The sequence below is a fragment of the Plectropomus leopardus genome, chromosome 6 (genome assembly GCF_008729295.1).
Source record: "Plectropomus leopardus isolate mb chromosome 6, YSFRI_Pleo_2.0, whole genome shotgun sequence".
NCBI lineage: Eukaryota > Metazoa > Chordata > Actinopteri > Perciformes > Serranidae > Plectropomus > Plectropomus leopardus.
In genome coordinates, this window is record NC_056468.1 from 24,000,064 (window position 1) to 24,020,979 (window position 20,916).

A 20,916-nucleotide genomic window follows, 5' to 3' on the forward strand; every position below is an offset into this window, starting at 1 on the left:
ATATTGATTCAGGTTTCAAGGGGATAAATAAAAGCAGCAACAAACATATATTTACAGCAGTTTTATTTCTTTTATCATGCCGTTCAGTTTCAGTTTGAAGGGGAGAGAGTCTAAAAGGCACTGGCATAATGTCAGTTCCTGTGCAATAAGCCACAAAAAAATAATTTATTTTTTCTCATCCAGTCCTCCACCACCCCCAGTCATGAGCTAAGCCCACGCCACCCTGGGTGTCCCTTGGAGGATGACTGCTGTCTGCCCCTCCGAGAGCAGCCCAGAAGGGGCTGAAGCCGGGGCCAGGACAGCAGTCTCCCGGGTGCCGGGGGCAGTTGGCACTGCTGGGAGCATCTCAGTTTCTGGTACCGAGACCGGAGAGTCTAATGGAGACTCTGTCTGCGGTTCAGTTGGAGGCACAGCCGTGGTCACTGGTGGCCATAGGTACGCCCGCTGGAGCCGTCAGGACAGCTCGGACATCAACACAGATGATGAGGGAGCCGCTATCCGCCGCCTCACTCCACTGGAAAGGTTGAATCTGGATATGTGCCAGGATGAAAGGTAGGGATCCTAAGATGAAGTAATAATCATCTTTTTAATAGGATCACTGAAAGTTATATTAAAATCAGGGTTTTTTCGTATTTATTTTTTTTTACTCACCAGGTGGTTTAAGTTTTACAGTGGTGGCTCCACTATAAAGAATATCTAGTTTGACATCTTTTCTCATATAATCTGCTCTCAGGGTGGTCCGTGAGTTAACAGTGGGCAGAAGAATCGGCTTCTACAAAATTCGCGGAGAGATTGGCTGTGGAAATTTCTCCCATGTCAAGCTAGGAATTCATGCGCTCACCAAAGGTAAGAAAGTGCAGGACATGAGTGAAATATAACCGTTAAAACATGTGCACTCAAGTACAGGAAAACATTGAAGACTGACAATCATACTGAGTTAATATTAACATATTATAGTGATAAAAGTCATTGCTAAAAGCCAAAACACATCCATGTAAAGTCAAGAATCTTAAGTAAGCTCCTATTCGCTCTCTGCTCCGTTTTTTTTATTGGATTTAAGTGATAATTTGGCCGATGAGCTGTTTCCATCAATGGGCTGCAGCACCAACAAGTGTGTCCTTATGTAGCAATTCACTAACAAGGCGATGTGTGCCTGGCCAGGGGGCTGATTCAGCCGCACAGAGACAGACTGTCTGCTGCCCTTGAACAGATGGATTGATTAGAGATCTCCAGTTTCCTTAGCGACGGCTAAAATTGCTGCGTGCCTCATCAAAGGCAACAGAGAGGGATGAAATCGAGTGTGTATATTTGCGTTTGTGTGCGTGTGTGAGTGCTTTATGTTTTTAGTGTTATCTTCTCTTTACTGCATGTGAGTGCTATGCTGTGTGTGTGTGTGGGGGGTGGGTGTGGGGGGGGGGGGGGGTGTAAGTGGTATCATTTAGCCCTTCAAAAACAATATGAGCTGCGATGCATTTTGAATGCTCCTATTGAAAGCTATGTCACAGCTGAAAGGGAGCCTAATACCAGCCTGAATAATGCATACTGACGCACAATTAGATATCTCAACACCATTTTGCCTCTTAAGAACTTTTCTGTATTCAGTTACCTGAGGTCTATTTAGCGTCTCCTTATGAAAGATTTAACAGAATACAGTAAAGATATCAGCTGTTTGAATTTGATATATGTAAAGTATTTTAATCTTTATTGACTGTAAGTCTTAAAATGTGCACTATAATCTCCTCTTAACACACTTTTGAAGGTGGTAAGTTAACCCTTTGAACCTTCAGCAAATGACCAACTTGGCATGTCCCATAAATGTCCCATAAATTGCAAGATATTGGTGACAAGAAAAAAAAATGTTGTTTTGTTTTGTTTTTTAAGGAGAAGATTGTTAAAAAACTATCCAAAATATTGGGAAAATGTCATGAAAACATTATTTATAATTCTAATAATTTTATATTTAAAATTATGTTACAGAAAGAAATAATAAAGGATATCAAATAAATACATATTTGTGTTATTTATTTTTATCTTTTTGGTGCACATATGTCTCAGGTAATTTTCTTATTCTTATTTATTTTTTATTTTGGGCCATGGCTTGTTAAGTTGCTTATTGCCTTCTCCCCATGTTTTTAAACAAATTCAAACCTATATGCTCAGGTTTCAGAGGGTTAAATTTGATACCAGGATAATGTAGCTGCCTCAGCACTCTGTGCTCCTGTCATATTTAATCACCACCCTCCATATCTGCTCAGACCTGCAGTCACTGCAGTATTATGGAAAAAAGGAGCAATTTTTATTCATTTACGAAAGCGACTAGCCTTTACAGATGAGGCTTAAAGTGAGAATTGACCCCCTGGGAGAACATAATCAAGAAAATTGGTTTTCTGAGGGCAGCTAATCCTCCATCAAATTATGTAGAGGAGAGCATCAGGCTCGGTGACTTCAGGGGCAATTCTGCGTTTGCTGGGTGTGACCAGGCTCACATTTTCTATCCTAGCTACATATGATTTGTGTAACACATGTCATGCATAATTTCTCATAAAAGTGGGACTTTTTAATGATGATGAATGCAATGGGAGCACTTATACTCTGATTTTAAAAAGTCAAAGTTGAGTTTTTTATTTCGGTTTCATGAGCAAATTTCTGTTCAAATTAAATGCCCCTTTAAAGAATTTCTCTGCATGCTTTTAAATGAATTACAACTGACTCTTTCCAATAATCTCTTACCTTAACCCTTTGAAACCTGAGCAGATTGGCTTGATTTCTTTTAAAAACATGGAAAGAAGGTAATGAGTAACTTAACAAAAACTGTAATTGAATTTTATTTGTAAAATGCTGTAGGAATATGACCAAAAATTAGCAAAAGAAAAAAAAGAAAAAGAAAGAAAAGTAATGGAATAAACACAGAAAATGACCTGGCAAAAAAATAAAAATAATAAAGAAAAATAATAATAATACTAATATTATATAGTAATATTTTTGCAATCTAATTTAAAAATTTTTGTTAATATCATTACAAATATAGTTTTGTCTGTATTTTTCCTTTATTCATTTGGGTTAGGGTAGTAGTAGTTTGTAGTGGTCATTTTCTGGTCACCATTTATTTTTTTTTCATTTTACTTTTTATTTTTTTGCAATTTGCATCAAACGTCATACCAAGTTGCTGATTGCCTTTTTTTTCTCCATGTTTTTGAAAGAAATCGCATTTTAGAGGTGAGAAATGCTAATTCAGGTTTTAAAGGGTTAATTTCCTCCCTTTCCATCATTAGACAAAGTGGCCATAAAGATCCTTGACAAAACTAAGCTGGATCAGAAGACCCAGAGACTGCTGTCCAGAGAGATCTCCAGCATGGAGAAGCTACACCATCCCAACATCATACGCCTCTATGAGGTCCGGCTCATACACACACTCACATTGATTTAAATGAACTTCATGTGATCCCATGGGGCCTCCACAATGATCTCTATATTCGGCCCCTGACATTGGATATACGTCTTGCTAATGCACTCTGACCTTCTGCTCATCCTTTCTCTTCTTAAGGTGGTGGAGACGTTGTCACGTCTACACCTGGTAATGGAGTACGCAGGGGGAGGGGAGCTCTACACCAAGATTACAACAGAGGGGAAACTTTCTGACACTGACAGCAAGATTGTCTTTGCTCAGATCCTGTCTGCTGTTAAACACATGGTCAGTGCATACATGTTTGTATTGATGTGGTATGTTTAAGTAACAGAAAACAATATGAATGTAATTTATATGAGATTAGTCAAATAACTGCAATATGAACCATTACGATGACAACCTATGCTGTCTGCTACATAATGGTAATGATATGTATGTTTATCTATATTCTTTGCTGCTACAATGACCTGATTTAGCGAGGGAAGGTCATTAAAATTTTGTCTACTCTCCTTATTTAATTAATCTCCTATGACATTTTCTGTTAGTACAGACTTCTTAAACACTGCTGGATTTGATGCATCACAGGACCAACTAACAATGAGTAAAAGAAAAGATTACTTGGACTTCAAACTCACCAACATATTAAAAAATCATCTGTGAGTAGGAGAGGATCCTGAAATATCAAAACTTGGTGACCGATTAAACAAAATATTCTTTTAATTCTTAACTATTTGTGTCTGATCTAAAGCTTGATTACCAGGTTAAGAATTCTTAAATTCTTAAACCTTATTGAAAACCCAGATAGTACGAAAATGCAAATAGTGTTCATTTCAAAAGTGTGACTGCTGGACTCAAGATGTCTGTTCCTTCACTAAAAAGTCAACTCTCAGTGTCTGTGCACTGGCGGCTTCAAATTTCCACATCACACTGGTGAAAGTATTTGGCTCTTTCATAATTCTCCTTGTTCTCCCACAGCATGAAAACAACATCATCCACCGTGACCTGAAGGCAGAAAACGTCTTCTACACCAGCAGCTCTTGTGTCAAGGTGGGAGACTTTGGCTTCAGCACGCTGAGCAGACGCAGCGAGACACTCAACACATTCTGCGGCTCTCCTCCTTACGCTGCGCCCGAGCTCTTTCGGGATGAGCACTATGTTGGCGTCTTCGTGGACATCTGGGCCCTGGGGGTGATGCTGTTCTTCATGGTGACATGCACCATGCCGTTCAGGGCTGACACTGTGGCCAAACTGAAGCGATGCATCCTGGAGGGGGCCTATGTCATGCCCTCATGGGTGCCAGAGGCATGCCAGAGGCTGATCAGGGGAATCCTCCAGCCCATACCGACTGACCGCTTTACAGTGGAGCAGATGATGAGCTGCGAGTGGCTGCTCCCTGTGGACTTCCCACGTGCCATGGAGCCCTTTAAACTAGACCCATCCTACCTAGCAGAGAGTGATCCGTCTGAGCTTTTGGAGGAAGAGGTGGAGGTAAAAACAGCGCTGGAGACACTTGGGATCACCTTAGAACACATCCTCAACAACCAGGGGAAAGACTGCAGGAGCTCCATCACAGGGGTCTACAGGATCCTGCTGCACCGTGCTCACAAGAAACGGGCTGTTGAGAGCATTCCTGTGGTCACAAAGGTAGCCGGACCAGCTACAAGCAGTAAAAAGGAAAGGCTAAAAGTGTATCGTAGTTTAAGGCACACATCTAAACTCTGTGTGATTCTGTGACAAAATGCTCCGCTTCGCTCTGGAAATTAATTGACTTTATCGCCTGGGATGAGATTGCATGGATTTCATTAGGAATAAAAATTTCAAAAAAGTGCTTTTCAGTCCAGCAGTTTAAATTGAAATCATGGTATGTGACCCCACTCCGCTTCTGAAATCTGGGATTTCTTACTTTAGTATCTTTCTTCTAGTAAGTGATATTAGTCTCTGTGAGAATGTTGTTGCCGGTGAAACATTATTGTCTCCCTTTTTGACTGGGACATGGACCTGTAATGCTCTGATACTGCAATACTCATGAGATTTGGAAATGTTATGATATAAATTATTTGAGTAAACATAATGATGATGAGATGGCAAACTTTTTTTAATTTGCATCATGCAGGCAGCCGGATATTTATAGCCAATACACATTCTATGCTCTGTTGTGCTGGGACACCAATAAACACCTTGAGAAATCAATGTAGCATAAGCCTAAAGAAAAGAGTTAGAAATTTACAGCATTATGCTGAAACAATAAACATGCAGTCAGTACATGAAAAACAGTGTCTTTAATGTTTAAATGCACTTTTCTTCCACGCCTTAGTTTTTTTTAATCATGTTACAGAATCAGCCAGACTGGTTTCATTATACTCCTTAATGTTTGTGATGACATGAATAGAGATCTAACCTTCTTATGTGATGTATCTCTGTGAGATGTTCCTGCTGTTTGACTGACTGACATGAATGACCTCACTCTGTTTTTCCTGAAATGAAAATAAATGTCATTACTCTACAAATACATCCATTTAAAACACCAACGTTTTTGGTTGTTCATGTGGCAAAATCAATTTTCAGTTTGACAATTTCAGTATGACTTTCAGTAATTAGTTTTTTAAAATTATCTGATGCCATGTTGATGCTCATGTCTTCATTAAAATACATTTAAAATCCGAATGCATCAGTCTTTTTTAATGAAATATTTATGAAAGCTGCTTGTGTGTACATTTTATCATTTTAAAAGTATGCTCTAGAGGTGTATTCTGGTACTTTGCTACCATATTTTTTGCAAATATTTTGTTTAATTTAACAGAAAAATATCACAACATAATGCAGTTCATGCAGACTCTTCAGTATGTTATTTTTATAGTAATCTGTGACACCCATGTCCTGGCTGACCTTGTCAGGCAGTGTGCTGATGTGGGAGCGTCGTTGCCTTGATTATGCTCACCTGGGCCGTGCAGGGTTTAAAAGCTGGGAAAGATGTTTAAATTGCTCTCTCCTTCCTTCAACCGACATCCACTCTACATCTTTGCCTTTTGCTTTTTTATCTTCAACTCCTCCACAGCACAATTTGCTGATTTCAACACTTTGTTGTTCATTTAAGTGACTTAGTTTTATACATTGAATAAATTATTTACATAAATAAATTGTTTGAATTTTGAAGATTTTTGGGAGCATCACATAAAGATTTTTGTTATTGTTTGGTTACTTTGGCATATTTTTTGTGGTTATTGGAAAGGAACAGCATTTGTCACCACTTTGTTTGGTTTTCAAGCCCATTTGTTTGGAATTAGGAAGAAAAAAGTACTGGTGCATGTAACTGGTGAATATAACTACATAAATTTGAAGGAGTCATTCATTTATTCATAAAACGCATTGAAAAATGACAATTGACTCAAGTGCTGTACAATTAAAAACATTTTTTAAAAAAAAAAACAAAAACTATAAAGATAACACAGGAAAACACATGATAAATAATAAACAAAGACAAAAGCATAATAAAGAAAGGCCACACTGGTAATGAAATAATAATAATATTAATTTTATCATTTGTCTGTCCATCCCATCCTCCGTTCCTTTCCTCTTTTGTAGTGAGTAAATGTTTAGAGGAAATATATTGGAGTAAGAGTAAAAGCGAAGTTTGACAGAAAAATAAAAAGCCAAATAAAGTACATAAACTTCCAAAAAATACTTAAGCACTGTAACAAAGTATTAGTACTTTTACATTACAGCACAGATTATAAATAAATACAAATAGCACAGTAAAAGCACAAACAATAGCCTATAAACAACCTAGTAGACACATGAAAATCAGTTTAAAAGACAAAAGGACAAAACTTATACTACCTCTAATAATTATTATAATTTTGGATATGCATTTTGTATTTTAATTTGCTGTATTTTGCTGCAGTCACTTATGTGTATGTGGAAAACAGAAAAATCATGAGTACCGTACATGGTTGGATACCATACTACAATTCCCAGAAGCACCAAGACCATTTTTCTTAAGATTACGTACCATTGCACGTACTCATGTCCGCCTTTACGTGATGACGCAATTTTTGCCTCGTTGGAAGGTGGTTTCGGGAGGAAGAGCTGTGACGGTCGACTGTAGCGGTGAAGAAACGCTGAGTGGAGAAACCAAGAGACACCGGGACACACTCACTCGAAAGATATTTTATCTGCTGTCATCTAACGGTAAGAAAACGTCGGCATTAACTGTATTTACTGTTTTTTCTCTGTGTGTTTAATGTCACGAGGGACCACGCCCTCGTAGTGATAAAGATCATGACTGGTTTATTAAGCTAACACCAGCCGGCTCGTCGATGTGGAGGCATTTCCTTGTTTCTGCCATTGGAGTATATAATGCAGTCGTTTTTTTCTGCTCTTTAAAACAACGAGCTCGGGATTTCTATATGGCTCGTGTTCTCAGTGCCACGTTAACTAGGTCAGCTTGGTTGTGACTTGTGTGAAATGCTGCAACACCATGCTTTTATTTTGCCAGACAACAAAGGCCACCTACATCCGGACTGCATTCGTTTTTTTGTTGTTGTTGGGTTTGTTTTTTTGCTCTTTTACCTGTACATGCACTCCTGCACAGAACTAGTCTTTTCCTGGGTTTAACTATGTGTCTTATTTGTTTTGACACTTGATATTGTATTCACATCTCGTGACAAAGGCGTGTGTGGGGGGCGGGGCTCCATATGAGATGAGGTCATGATGGGAGCGGAGCAATGATGCAACATGCAACTGTCAACATGGCACTTAAGGATACGTGTTATTGACTCAGTAACGTGGAAGTTTAATCTGTCATACTTAAGATACTAAATATTGTGGCTGCAGAGGCCATTACACTCCTTACAGTCTAAACAACATCCACATGCACCTGAAGCCTGCACATGGAGGGGCGAGCTGCAGAGCAGAGCCCAGAAAATCAGTCACTTACTGTTTGTAGACCATCACTCTATTAAAAAAAAGAAATGACATTACAGTGCTCTCCACATACTCAAATACATCCCAGATTAAAACAAGCATACAAATAAATAATAATAATAATAGCAATAATAATAGTGATGATAAGATGATGATGACAATAATTAAAATAGGAAAAATAAAGGGAAGAAAGAAAGAAACATCAACAAAAAATCCAACCATCTATATTAAAAAAGGCAGATTCATTTAGAAAGGTGTCCAAGTTCTCTCAATTAGACTGACAATCACTCTTTTTTAATCTATTTTTCTGTTGTCCTTTGACACGAATAAATAAACGTATAACTGTAATACTGTCCAGATTCTATTACAGATTGACTAAAATGTTATGTTATGTTAGTTCAAAGATATTTCTGTAAATTTACAATGAGAGGGCATTTTGCCAGGTAAGTGTCTTAGAAAATAAATAATAGCGAAAAAAGAAAATAAAAGTGAAAAAAGTCAAAATTCTCAGATTCCAGCCTCTTAAATAGAAATGGAATTGTTGTTTTTTTATCAACCCAATAGTTCACTGAAATAAATCATTAGTTGCAGCCCTACAAATCTGTTATGCAGCCTATGAGAAAAATAAATGACCCAACATCCCAGACAGTGTCTTGTCTGGTATAATACTTGTGTTATTGTACTAAAATTATATAAACATAAATGCCTTGGTTAAAGGTATACTATGCACGATTTTAAAAATCAAAGTATAGACTCATGCAGAAGTTATCCTTCTCAGTTACCTTATGACCCACTAGCGTGTATGAGCGTGTACACCCACAGTACTCAGGTGAGGTAAGGCTTTATTAAAAGGTACGATTGTTAGCCCTGTAGCATGCATTTAGGAGAAATGATGCTGAAAAACACAAATATAGCAAGGTGAAACACCACATGAAAGTGAATCAGGGGTGGCTTCTACTTTCACTTTTGCTGGTGACCGTGTTTGCAAACAGCTGACAGTGATCCACATGCTGTTTTTACAGATGTCAAGCACTGACGACCTCCCAGACATGGATGGGACAGAGCTGTTGGGGCTGCTGTTCCACAGTGGACAGGACGGATGTACTGAGCCACTATTTCCTGATGAGAACGGGCTCATTGAATCCTGGCTGTCTGAGCAAGATGTAAGACTTCATTCACAGAAAAGAAATATAAACAGGTTTCCTGCGGATGCTTAAAAAGTCTTAAAAGGCATTTAATCCATTAATCTAAATATAAGGCCTTAACTTGAATTGAAATGTATTGAATCAATCTTTCAGAAGTCTTAAAAATGCTCAGACATGGGAAGTAGGATTACAGTTTATTAAACTGTAAAACTGCTTATTAAAGTGTGTCTTTTCTGACATTGCATTGCAAAAGCTCACAATAATGGGTAACTTTAAAGAAATAATAATAATAGCAGTACTGAGTTTCTCTTGCATTCACATCACCAAAAAGTCATGTTATATGTTTCAGCTATTTACTTTTAAAATAAAATTCTCCCCAACCTTAAGTAATTGATATCAGTTCATGTTTTTTTCCTTCAATATTGGCTACTGAAAAAAGGTTAATTAAATGATAATAGATTAAATAATTATAATAATAATCTTTTTTAAAAAAAAGAAGAATCTGTAAAAGTCTTAAATCCCACTTGTCCGTAGCATGTAGGGAACATGAATAAACTAATGAAGTTGGATAAATTGCCATGTAAGACAGGATGTACCCTCATCTTTTCTTTTTATTTTTGGATTACTCAAAATTCTTCTTCTGTGTATTTTCAAACTCTGTGTAGCTAACACAGCTTTATTTTCTCCCAGATGCTGACAGGGATGGACACTGAAGACTTTCTGTCCAGCCTGTTAGAGGGAGAGGACAACATGGAGACTTTCTGTCCCTCTCATTCTCCCTTGGGCAGCGACAGCGGCATTTCAGACGACAGCAGCACTGGAGTTGGAAATAACAACCTCCCAGGATGCCCGAGTCCCCAGGGCAGCGACAGTGACGTTGTGCCCAGTCCCAGCTACTCCGAGCCCAGCCCGGTGCACTCGGACCCTGCCATGGCCCCAGGAGAGCTGCACACAGAGAGCCTGGATGTCCTGACAGTCCAGGCGGATCATAGCTATTCTCTGCTGCAGAGCGGAGGCAGGGACATGGATGCCCTGCAGAGTGTGAGGGCAGAGAAGCCAGATACAGACGTCTTCATTGATCTGGGTATGTTACATCCGAAAACTCTCTGATTCAGATGTCATTTGTGAGTTCTATAGACTGAGAAACTGGAATATTTAAAGCTTATCCACTCAGCTGTGTGATATCCACTTAAATCCCTACAAAAACACCAGATTTAGAGAACATTTTGTGTGAGAGCTGCTGCATACATAATCAACGATGACGCACTTACTTGCCGAGCAGATCGGTGTGGCAGATTAAGTTCATTTTAAATCTGTTTGTCTTGTATCAGATGACTTGGTGAGTGAAGCCATGGAGGAGGACATCACAGACGAGCTGCCGTGCACTTTAGCCATAGAGGACTCAACACAGGATTCAACTCAAGCCAACAAAACAGACCAGGTCAGTTTTCCCAGTTTTCCTGATTTTTTTTTCTTTCTTTTTTTTGTCAAACTGTAGAGTTTGTGTGAAAGTTTTCATTTGATATGACTCATTTATGTTTGTAACATGATTGGAAAGATTTTTCTTTACCTGTTCTTTGCATGTTGCACGCTGCAAATGTGGTACTATCTAATACAAGTGAGTAAAATTGTATCTCTCTTTAGTTCCAGTTTAAAGAAATTGTCCTTACTGAGGAGGAGAAGCGGCTTTTGGGAAAAGAGGGAGTAACTATTCCCACACACATGCCTCTCACAAAGGTAATTTATGCCAAAAAAATGTATTTACTTGAGCTGATCGGCAGCTTGTAAACTTCTCTGAATAAGAACATCTGCTGCTGGTACATCAAATGTTCATTTTGTTGCAATTTTTTTAGATTAAAAACTGAACATTGTTATTTTTATTGGCAAGAAATGGATGTTTTTGTTTTGTATCTTGGTATGATAGCTTTTTTAATTCAACATGGATTTTCTGTCTGTCTGCGGCACAGCTGCTCAAGGCTGTTATATAAATATCGTCATCTGTCATGTCAGCATTGTGGTGAACGCCTCCTCTCTGTGTATTAGGCCGAGGAAAGGACCTTGAAGAGGGTCAGGAGGAAGATCCGCAACAAGCAGTCTGCTCAGGAGAGCCGCAAGAAGAAGAAGGTTTATGTTGACGGACTGGAAAACAGGTGAGATGATGAGGCGACTATAAATGAAAATTGAATTCTCTTTATTAAATTCTTTAACACAGATAAAAATGCTTCTGCATCTGTTTTTAGGATAGCAGCCATCTGTCCACAGAGCTTTCTCTACGCTACTCTGTATTGGCACTTAATCTAGGGACCAATTCCTTGCACATTTTTTATTCACTTGACCAATATAATGGCAGTTTTTTAAGAATATCTTATATTCATAGTGTTCCTCAAGTTCCACCTGTAATTCATTTGATCAGCATTCAAATACATTCATGATCAGATAGCATGGCATCATAGTTAGCTGTAGCACGAAATATAATAATGATGGTCTTATCAAAGTTGTTTTCAGATCATTTTCTGTAGTCAACTAATTGATGAATTTAATCGTTTTAAAGTTTTTTTTTATAAATAAGGAGTTGTAGCGGCTCTGTTAAGCTCATGAACACACATTGCAGGGACGACTTCAAGAACTGAGAAACCGTTTTGCCTGCACAGCTCCATGTCACTTGTTATTTTGGCAGTGATTTATTGTTTGTCTTTGATTTTTGAAAATTATCAGAATTGTTTGTTTGGATAAATATACTTATTACTGAATTATCACAGGGTTGCCATCTGTACTGCGCACAACCTGGAACTACAGAAGAAAGTCCAGATGCTCCAGAAACAGAACGTGTAAGAACACTAAGATATTACTTCTGCATTAGTAATTAAAATAAAGTATCTAGAAAGTGTTCTCGAATCTGCTGACAGCTGTTACATAAAATGTGTCCTCTTGGTTGTTACAGCTCCTTGATAGAGCAGCTGAGAAAGCTCCAGGCGATGGTGAAGATGTCGACTATGAAGGCCAGCACAACCAGCACTTGTGTTATGGTAAATTAATTGTCTTCTTTTTCTCCTCTGATTATTTTTCCTGTATTAAGCGAGTCTTTCCTTGTCATGCGGCAGTTATTGTCCTTTGCTCACTCTCGTCTTGGGTTTGTCCTTCAGGTGTTCCTGCTCTCTTTCTGTCTCATCATCTTCCCGTCAGTCAATCCGTTTGGTGGGAACAGAGAACAGAAGGAAATCTACACACCCTCCTCCAGTGAGTTACCCTCAAATAAAATACCTCTGTAGACGTGTTTTTGGTACCCAGATTTTGTTGGATTCATCATCAAGATAGTACGGTCGGGTAGACAATAGCTCCTGTTACTCTGCCTGTTGAAGGCGGTAATGTCGTGCTGTTATTCCACCTCGCCAGCCTGTATTAAAGGTGTGATTGTGGGATTGGGGGACAGAGTTGTCTCGCGTTTAAGTTCTCAACAGATAGTAACAGTGGTGTATCAACGTCTGTGTAAAAAAGGCACAGCCAGCAGGATGAGACCTTACCCAAAATGAACATGATGTTTTGACATGTTATGTGTGTGACTCACCGCTGGGAGATTTTAAAAGCAGCTAGCTAGTTAGCAGCTAACTCAAAGAAAAACAGTCAGCAGCTGAAAATGTCAGTGAGGTCAGTACCCTCCGAGCAGAGGAGGAGACAAACTGCCATATAATGGACAGAAAACTATACCTGTCGCCCGTCTTTGGCTGCCAGAACGCCGGCACGCTATCTCAAACTGTGCTGATGTTTTTGGAGTATGTGTTGATGTAGAAAACACATGCCTAATGTATATCTTTGCTTTTAATGCACACTTTAATGTCTACCTCACTTGTCACGTTTTATCAGTGCATTTTGTTTTGATGTAATCAGGGCGTCCTTGTAAAGGAGAGTTTGCTCTCAAATATAGGTTAAATAAATGAAAATAAATCACACACGGGGGCATCATGTGCGCTCAGTTCTAAAGTGTATAATTGCAAATCCGGCGTGATGAAGAGACTTTGTTGAGTTTTGTTGAGATTTCTATTGATTTTCTTTTTTTTTTACTTTTATGTTAGTGAATCTCTGGTAACCATTTATTGTTCATTTTTGCAGTCATCTCCCGGACTTTGCGCTCCCTGCCACTAGAAAGCACAGATGCCATAGCCTACCTTGAGCCTGAGGAGGAGGAGCTTCTCCTCGTGCCCCAAGCAGAGGTGGAGAACACCAAAGCCATCTTCGCCGGCGGTCAGAAGAATCACACCCCCGACTACCAGAGAGTGGAGCAGCCTGACTCAGAGACAGGTGTCAACAGCAACTCCTCGGCAGACTTCCCCAGCCCCGCGCAGGCTGCAGAGATGAAGCCGGGGCCGGCGGGCGGAGTAGGCGCTTTACAGGAAGGAACCATTGAAGCTGCAGTAGCGTATGAGGTCGCAGGATCCAAGGATAACTGGATAGACCGGAACCCGCCGTCTGTCATATTACAGCAGCGTCGCTCAGATGAGATGTAGTAGGGAGCTGTTGATCGATATAACCAGCAGAGGGAGCCATATTCCTAATGTTTTAGGTACCAGAGGGAAGCTTAAACTTACACAAGGACAAAGGGAACTTAACAGTAATCATAAGGATACGGGATCGGTGTCTGTCCCTACTTTTCCCCTTTAACAGCCTTCTCAAGTACTACTGTTACTTTATTTGCACTTTGTTCTGGTTTATTTGTTCCAATAGGTAAAAAGAACTGGAGAGATATTTCCACATTTCAGCAAACTACTTGAAATTTACACTACTGCCGCTGACCAAAATTTGTAAATTGGCTGGCGCCACTGCAGGAATTTTTTTTAAAATAATAAACTGGCAGTAGATTACTTAAAGAGAAGTATCACTTGATGGCATTATTATTTATCACCAAATTCTAGGGGGAGCTTTGTTTGACTCACCTCCAGCAGATCCAAACACATGCTGCTCGTGAATGACTCTCCCGTAGTAAATTATTGTGAAAAGAACTAGCCAGAAAAATCCATTGCATAGTAGAATATAGGCTGCTTGATTCTCATAAAGCTTGATCAAAGTGGTTGTTTGACCACCGTAATGCTTAAGCCATTGCAGGACATTTGGCCATTTAGACTTGTAAAGTTTGTTAGTATTTCCCTTGTAACAAGGGTATCCATGTTTCTTTTAATTTTGGAATGCTATGTTTTTATGTTGTACAGTAAAGCAAGAAAAATGTCTGCAGAATATAAAAAAGGCCACTGAACCCTTAACTGTGTCTTTGTTAGCCAACCCCAGTCTACCCCCACTATCTCCTTTTCAACCTCATGGGACAGATCTTACCTTTTAAACATGTCTGAGATACCGTAGCACCTGAGTGCACAGGATAAGGGGTTTGATATATTTGCTCAGTAAACCGTGTTGCAGTAAAAATATACTCAAAAATGTAATGACCTGTTTTGTCAGTGAGGCATTTTTGTCTTTTTTTGTGTATTTCTTACGTTACTATCAGTGATAAATGGAATCTAAATGGTATTGGAACTGCTTTTTGTTTATAATCAACAGTCAATGAGATTTTAAGTGTTGATCATGTTGAGCAAATGCACTGATATTTGATGTACTCTGAGAATTAAATGTAAATACGCTTAAATGATTGTAGCTCTTCTGTACATTTGAACTCTTAATGTATAAGACATGTCTGGACATCTATAATAATAAACTTTTTATATATCAGAATAACCAAGAATTATCTTTGTTATTGATGAAGGAATAGAAGAATACATGTTTATCCTTAACTTTACTTCATTTCTCAACTTGAGGAAGCTGTTGACCATTCAACACACATGTTGAACTTACATGTAAATGAGACAAAGTTGGCTGACGACAGACAATCCCTGACTAAGTGACATTTCTTTAATGGATATTTTAAATATTCAATACATAACAGTACAGAGCAAATGTGTACAATTAACCCAAATGCAAAAAGTGCAGAAAATAACTGTGAAATTAGTTATTTGGATAAGTGTTAAGTGAATGATTTCCTGTGAATATTGTAGCGGAAATAATTCACTTAACACTTATCCAAATAACTAATTTCACAGTTATTTTCTCCACTTTTTTATGATAAAAAAACATTATGCTTATTTATCATATATCATTTGCAATTTTTTTTTTACAAATTCAGCATTTTACTCTCCCTATCCATGCATTGTTCTTCAATTGGCTGTTTTAAATTTAATACTATTTAAGTTTTCTTATACCCTTTAAAATCAAACTCCCATGAGGCCTTGGTAACCTCATGGTAGTTTGGATAACATTTAAACTGTTTACAGGATTTACTTGAGAAGTCATCTTTATACAGCTATGCAACTTTGTTTGAAACGCTCTTCTCGGCTTCCATAAACTTTCTGTAGCCACGAAAGTGTCCTTAAACAGTCCCACAGTAACATTTTAGTGACTTTTTCACAGACAGATTAGTGCTCGGGACCTACCACTACAACCACAGTCTGGAGCTGTTTGCAAAGCTTTTCCCTAGTATAGTTTTTTTTTTAAAGTTAGGTGCCTCACTCAGGATCATGTGGGAAGACTGTTTCTAATTTAACCTCTATTGGGATTTTCACAGCCAGCCCGGGATTTTCCCCATCCTCTTACCTAAACTGCCAACTGCATACAGCTGTAAAAGACACGACATTCTACTCATGTACTCATGTGTACATTAAATTCTGTAAATTCAAACTGTTCAGTAAAGATTTGTTTATTTATTTATTTAACCTTTACTCAAGCAGAAAAAAACCCTTGAGATTAAAAACCTCTTTTTCAAGAGTGTCCTGACCAAGACAGGCAGCAACATAAGTTAAAGACACAAAATATAGAACAAAAAGTCAAAATCAAACTATGCAACTCCTACACAAGCAATATAAAACACAGGAAGAACACAAAATAAAGTTCCAACAAGGAAGGACTAAAACACATGTTAATATATGTTATAAGAGAACCATAAAAACAAGAATAATTACAAGATCAACTAAGAAAAATCCTGACTGGCATGTAGAAATTGATATTAAAAAGTCCTGTCACAATTACTGTTTTCACTGGCAAACTTCACTCACTCTTTCTATTTTTGTATCCTTTTTTTCTATTTATGTATTCCCCTGTTCACATGCACCATGGTTGGAAAACAATATTTTTCTGACTTATGAAGTAACCTCAGCTGTTGGGGAATAACAACACAGGACATAGAGGACTGGTTGATGAGTCATGAGCGTGAGGCTGGAGTCATGACTCATGAGTTTATTCAACATGTTGAGACTAGTTGTGAATCAAGAAAGAGGTCTCTCTCTGAATGACCAGCAGGTGGCGATACCAGTCCATATTACTGAAACTGAACTGTTCAGCAGCTGTGTAGATGGTATAGATTAGGTTAAAGGTCATCCAGTTATCATCTTAGTTTGCCTTCAACAAAATGTCAAAGTGGTTTCTTATTCGAGTCATCATTTATCAAGAAACTTGTGAAGAAAACAACGTTCAACAAGGGGAAATATTCCAGTAATTAGGGGAGATATTGTTGCAGCCTACCTTTTTTTGGTGGTGGCAATGTTCTTTAAGATCCTTCAGTTAGCGATTATACGAGTAGACACACTTTTAATTTAAGACAAGACCAGCCAACATGTGTGTGCACATGCACAGATTTAAGCATCTGTCTCAAAAAGTGAATGATGCTGAATGTAAACACATGCAGTCCCACTGATAAGATAAACTGGCCTGGCTGCGGCACGTGGCGCTTTCGGGAGGGGGCCACGCTCATCTGTCGGGCATCTGCCGCGGGGCACTGAATGGAGTACGGTAATAAAGAGTGTGGGGCTCGCGCAAGACGCTCGCACACACACAGACACACACCCCCCAGCCTCATCATGAAAGGACCAGCGGCAGGTGGAGGACGTGAGTATTGTTGTGACACAAAAGTCGCCTTTTTTGACGACACGCGTCGAGTCAAACTGGCAATTAAAGCCTCCTTCTCCACGCGAGAACAAAAAGTGGCGTGTGCCGGCCACAAGCTGTTTGGATCACTCCTCCAAACACACGTCGCCAGTAAGACGTCTCGCTTTATTTGGGTCAGGACAGGTTTTGCAGGGTTCGGTTCTGTAACAGACTGTAAACACACGTTAGCTAACCTGTTCCACGCGCGTGCAGGTGAGCCGTCAACAAGCTGTTTATTGAGGGCAAGGCTAGACTTCAGGGAAAGTCTGGATGAGCTATATTTAACACGGCAGTGATTCCCCAGCGCTGGGGAAGTCCAGTCCTTGTTAGATTGTTCCAGAGCTTATCATGGGATGGATTTATTTCAGGTGCTGTTTTACTCACAACTTTCCTTTGACTAATCTGCATATTCAGTTACATTATCACTTGTGGGAAGGCCAGACGTGGATTGGTCTGCTGGGTTAATGGAAAAACATGAGTTGGTAGATAACAATGATATAACCAACAAACACAAGGCAGGGTTTTGGGTATTGAGTGATGAAGTGGTAAACACTAAAGGCAATCTCCACTTGTTATGTCATAATGCAAACAATCACATACAAAAAAGAAATTATTTCTGTTTATTCCTTAAAAGAGTCATGTGATTTCTATGTATGCATTATACTGTAGTGTACTAAAAAAATCTAGGAAACAGATTGCCTTGAAAAGTGTAAAGTAAATATCACTATTAGTCTTAATTTGTGTAAACTTTATATCATAATTATGGTTTAGTTATATTAACTTGATTTTGTGAAGTCGTTGCAATTTAAAAATGACAAGTTTAATGAAATCCGTCTTTCCAAGTTTTAGCAGCTTCTGTAAACCAAGTTTAATGTGCTATATATCTGTGTTCTGCTGGTTGCAAATCAGTCAGTCGTATTGTATTTTCTTAAACATGTTAAGAAAACAGAACTCCCAGATCTGCTAACTTCATCATCTGCAAAATCATCTCTGTTATGATCAATTTAAATCAGACCAACTTGGTTTACTGAAGTTGTGAACACTTAGAAAGAATAAGGTAATATCAGTTGTATTTTTATAGTTGCAACAACCACACAAAAATAAGCAAATACAGCTACATTTTGAGTAAAATTAACAATTTGATATTAAAGTAAACATACATTAAAATCAATGATTATATTTGGAATTGGATTCTAAGATTATTTTAAGTACAGATTTTACAGTGTATAAATTTGGGTCATAAACATGTCAGAATATTATGTACTGTTTATTGTGCCAAAGGCTACTATCTGCAATGACTCTGAAAGTCCACTGTAAACAGGACCTTAGGTGGTTTTTTTTCATTGTGGTGATGTTGGATGTTGACAAGGCGAGCAGGAATCGCTGGTGGGTGGGGGGCATTTCTTGAAAGGTTGTAATCTTGCCCCCACGTGGGGTTGTCAACAAGCGCCGCGTAACTGCCCGGGGACTTTTGCTTTCCTCACCCCGGCTGCTCTGAGCCAATGGTAGGAGGCGGGAGCGGAAAAGACCGCCCCTTGCCGAGAAACTACGCTGATCTGCTATAAATCCTCCCACAGCCTGTTCCGAGCTCAGAATAACGCCAGGCACTACATCGAGAACCACACAAGCCTTTTTTCTGTTCACTGCAACATCCCGATCGCGCTTGGATTATAACTATGACTCTGGAAGAGATCCGCGGACAAGACAACACAATGGAAAACGCAGATAGGTAAATATTTTACGCATGGATTCAACATTATTTTAGCGGTTTGGTCAGTGCTATATATCTGTTTTGCAAAATACGTACAGTGTTCTGATGATGTGTATGTTTCTTTGTGAAGGGTGCAAAGTGCAGGCGCAGCCTTGGAAGAGCTGCTGGTCGCTGCTAAGAAGCAGGACTACCTGACAGTTGGAGTTTATGAATCTGCAAAAGTCATGAATGTGTAAGTATTGCAATTTGAGATGTTTTTCAAAAGTCAAATTAGATTTCTTTTTCATTTTTACGCGTAAACACGAATGTCCTCTGACCACCTTTCTCGTCTTCCCTACAGTGACCCAGACAGCGTGGCATTCTGCGTCCTCGCCACCGACGAGGAGTACGAGTGTGACATTGCTCTCCAGATCCACTTCACCCTCATCCAGGCTTTCTGCTTCGACAACGACATCAACGTGGTGCGCGTTAATGACATCGAGCGCCTGGCCGACCTCGTGGGCGCAGACGAGACCGGCGAGCCCAAGGACGCACATTGCATTCTTGTCACGGTACGTTCCCAGGCAGGGAGCACCCACTCAGTCAGTAGCCGGCAGCCTGTGAATCATGCATGCATGACGCCTCTGTCTGAATATTGTGCACACGCTGCCAAGTTACCACATGTCTGTATTTGGTGATTCTAAGTATCTCCTTCCTTCTTTTATTCCAGAGCCCCAGTGCAAACCCATGGAAAGACCCTGCTCTAGACAAGCTGAGCCTGTTCTGTGAGGAGAGCCGCAGCGTGTATGACTGGGTGCCCACCATCACACTCCCAGAACGCTGAAGTGACATTCCACTAACTTCACATGATGAAGATGATGAAAAGAAAGTCAAGGAGCTGAGCCTCAGTTAAGGGGGTGTCAAGCCTTTCTGCCTCAAATGTCTGGATTAAGAGGCTGTGGCTGTAAACTCCCCCCCTCCTGCAAGACCTTCCAGTGCATTCTGGGTCAGCACGTTGGTTCTGGATTACCCTGAGGAAGGGTTCAAGTTCAGAGGTCAAGTGTGGACTGGGGTCAGGTGGATGTGGAGTGGACAGAGAGCCTGATGGAGGAGGATTTGGAATGTACTGCATATAGTGCATGAATAGATGTGGCGACCCAGTTGCTGCCCTAGATAGAAGGCAATGGGGAACTGAGCGGAGGAGGTCACAGAGACTTTACACGAAATGGACTTATGAAAGTGCAGATTGACTCTCATGAGAGGGGAACAAGGAAGATGCTGGTCCGAAAGAGAGTGTTTGAAAATGTCTGAATGGACTTAACTTTTCTTTACCAGTGCAGCGATCAGGAAGTTCTTGGAATAAGCAGAGACTTTGCTCACAATCCTGATTTTTAAGTTGTGTCTGAACCTGTGACGGACTATTATTTTTACTCTCAAATATGCAGACAAAAATGCAATATTGTTTGAATTGTAATTTTTAATGTTTTGTAAATAAACATTTTGAAACTCATTCTCTCTTGTCAGAAATGTTATTTCTCCTTTGCATTAGCAAAGATGCAGCAGAGTGTGGGAGGCCACAGCAGATTGCACAGATATAGCAGCGTCAGGAAATGTTGCACGACATCACTTACCCGGTAAAAGAGAAGTAGATAGTAAAATGTGGTTGGCTGTGAGATTCAATGGAAAGATAGAGTAGTTTACAACATAATGACACTTGTGACATGTGCTCTGTCCAGGCATTGACCTTATACTGCTCATACACCAGCTGCCTTACATGACAGCTTGCACAATCGCTG

At 39.4% G+C, this 20,916-nt stretch overlaps 3 protein-coding genes across 3 annotated transcripts; all 3 read left to right on the top strand.

Moving 5' to 3' along the window:
* Nucleotides 1-217: 217 nt before the first annotated feature.
* On the top strand, nt 218-5,951 carry nim1ka (NIM1 serine/threonine protein kinase a). Its single transcript, XM_042488585.1, has 5 exons — nt 218-552; nt 734-846; nt 3,273-3,394; nt 3,545-3,691; nt 4,382-5,951. Exons 1-5 carry the CDS (start codon nt 242-244, stop codon nt 5,138-5,140), a joined length of 1,452 nt encoding a protein of 483 aa, XP_042344519.1. The 5' UTR covers nt 218-241; the 3' UTR covers nt 5,141-5,951.
* Nucleotides 5,952-7,482: 1,531 nt separating this feature from the next.
* creb3l3l (cAMP responsive element binding protein 3-like 3 like) lies at nt 7,483-15,192 on the top strand. Its single transcript, XM_042488844.1, has 10 exons — nt 7,483-7,594; nt 9,352-9,492; nt 10,165-10,558; nt 10,806-10,915; nt 11,119-11,211; nt 11,518-11,624; nt 12,234-12,302; nt 12,416-12,500; nt 12,618-12,711; nt 13,582-15,192. The coding sequence occupies exons 2-10, from the start codon at nt 9,352-9,354 to the stop codon at nt 13,974-13,976; spliced, it is 1,488 nt and encodes a 495-aa protein (XP_042344778.1). The 5' UTR covers nt 7,483-7,594; the 3' UTR covers nt 13,977-15,192.
* A 2,125-nt stretch (nt 15,193-17,317) lies between these two features.
* Nucleotides 17,318-20,630, top strand: gadd45ga (growth arrest and DNA-damage-inducible, gamma a). The gene is made up of 5 exons (XM_042488101.1): nt 17,318-17,391; nt 19,008-19,159; nt 19,272-19,373; nt 19,482-19,692; nt 19,851-20,630. The coding sequence occupies exons 2-5, from the start codon at nt 19,107-19,109 to the stop codon at nt 19,962-19,964; spliced, it is 480 nt and encodes a 159-aa protein (XP_042344035.1). The 5' UTR covers nt 17,318-17,391; nt 19,008-19,106; the 3' UTR covers nt 19,965-20,630.
* The last annotated feature ends 286 nt before the right edge of the window (nt 20,631-20,916 follow it).

Coding starts and splice junctions, on each gene's coding strand:
- nim1ka (XM_042488585.1), top strand. CDS start 242: ATGACTGCTGTCTGCCCCTCCGAGAGCAGCCCAGAAGGGGCTGAAGCC. Junction 847..3,272: donor AATTCATGCGCTCACCAAAG/GTAAGAAAGTGC, acceptor TTCCATCATTAG/ACAAAGTGGCCATAAAGATC. Junction 3,395..3,544: donor ACATCATACGCCTCTATGAG/GTCCGGCTCATA, acceptor TCTCTTCTTAAG/GTGGTGGAGACGTTGTCACG.
- creb3l3l (XM_042488844.1), top strand. CDS start 9,352: ATGTCAAGCACTGACGACCTCCCAGACATGGATGGGACAGAGCTGTTG. Junction 9,493..10,164: donor CCTGGCTGTCTGAGCAAGAT/GTAAGACTTCAT, acceptor ATTTTCTCCCAG/ATGCTGACAGGGATGGACAC. Junction 11,625..12,233: donor GTTGACGGACTGGAAAACAG/GTGAGATGATGA, acceptor GAATTATCACAG/GGTTGCCATCTGTACTGCGC.
- gadd45ga (XM_042488101.1), top strand. CDS start 19,107: ATGACTCTGGAAGAGATCCGCGGACAAGACAACACAATGGAAAACGCA. Junction 19,160..19,271: donor ACAATGGAAAACGCAGATAG/GTAAATATTTTA, acceptor TTCTTTGTGAAG/GGTGCAAAGTGCAGGCGCAG. Junction 19,374..19,481: donor TCTGCAAAAGTCATGAATGT/GTAAGTATTGCA, acceptor TCTTCCCTACAG/TGACCCAGACAGCGTGGCAT.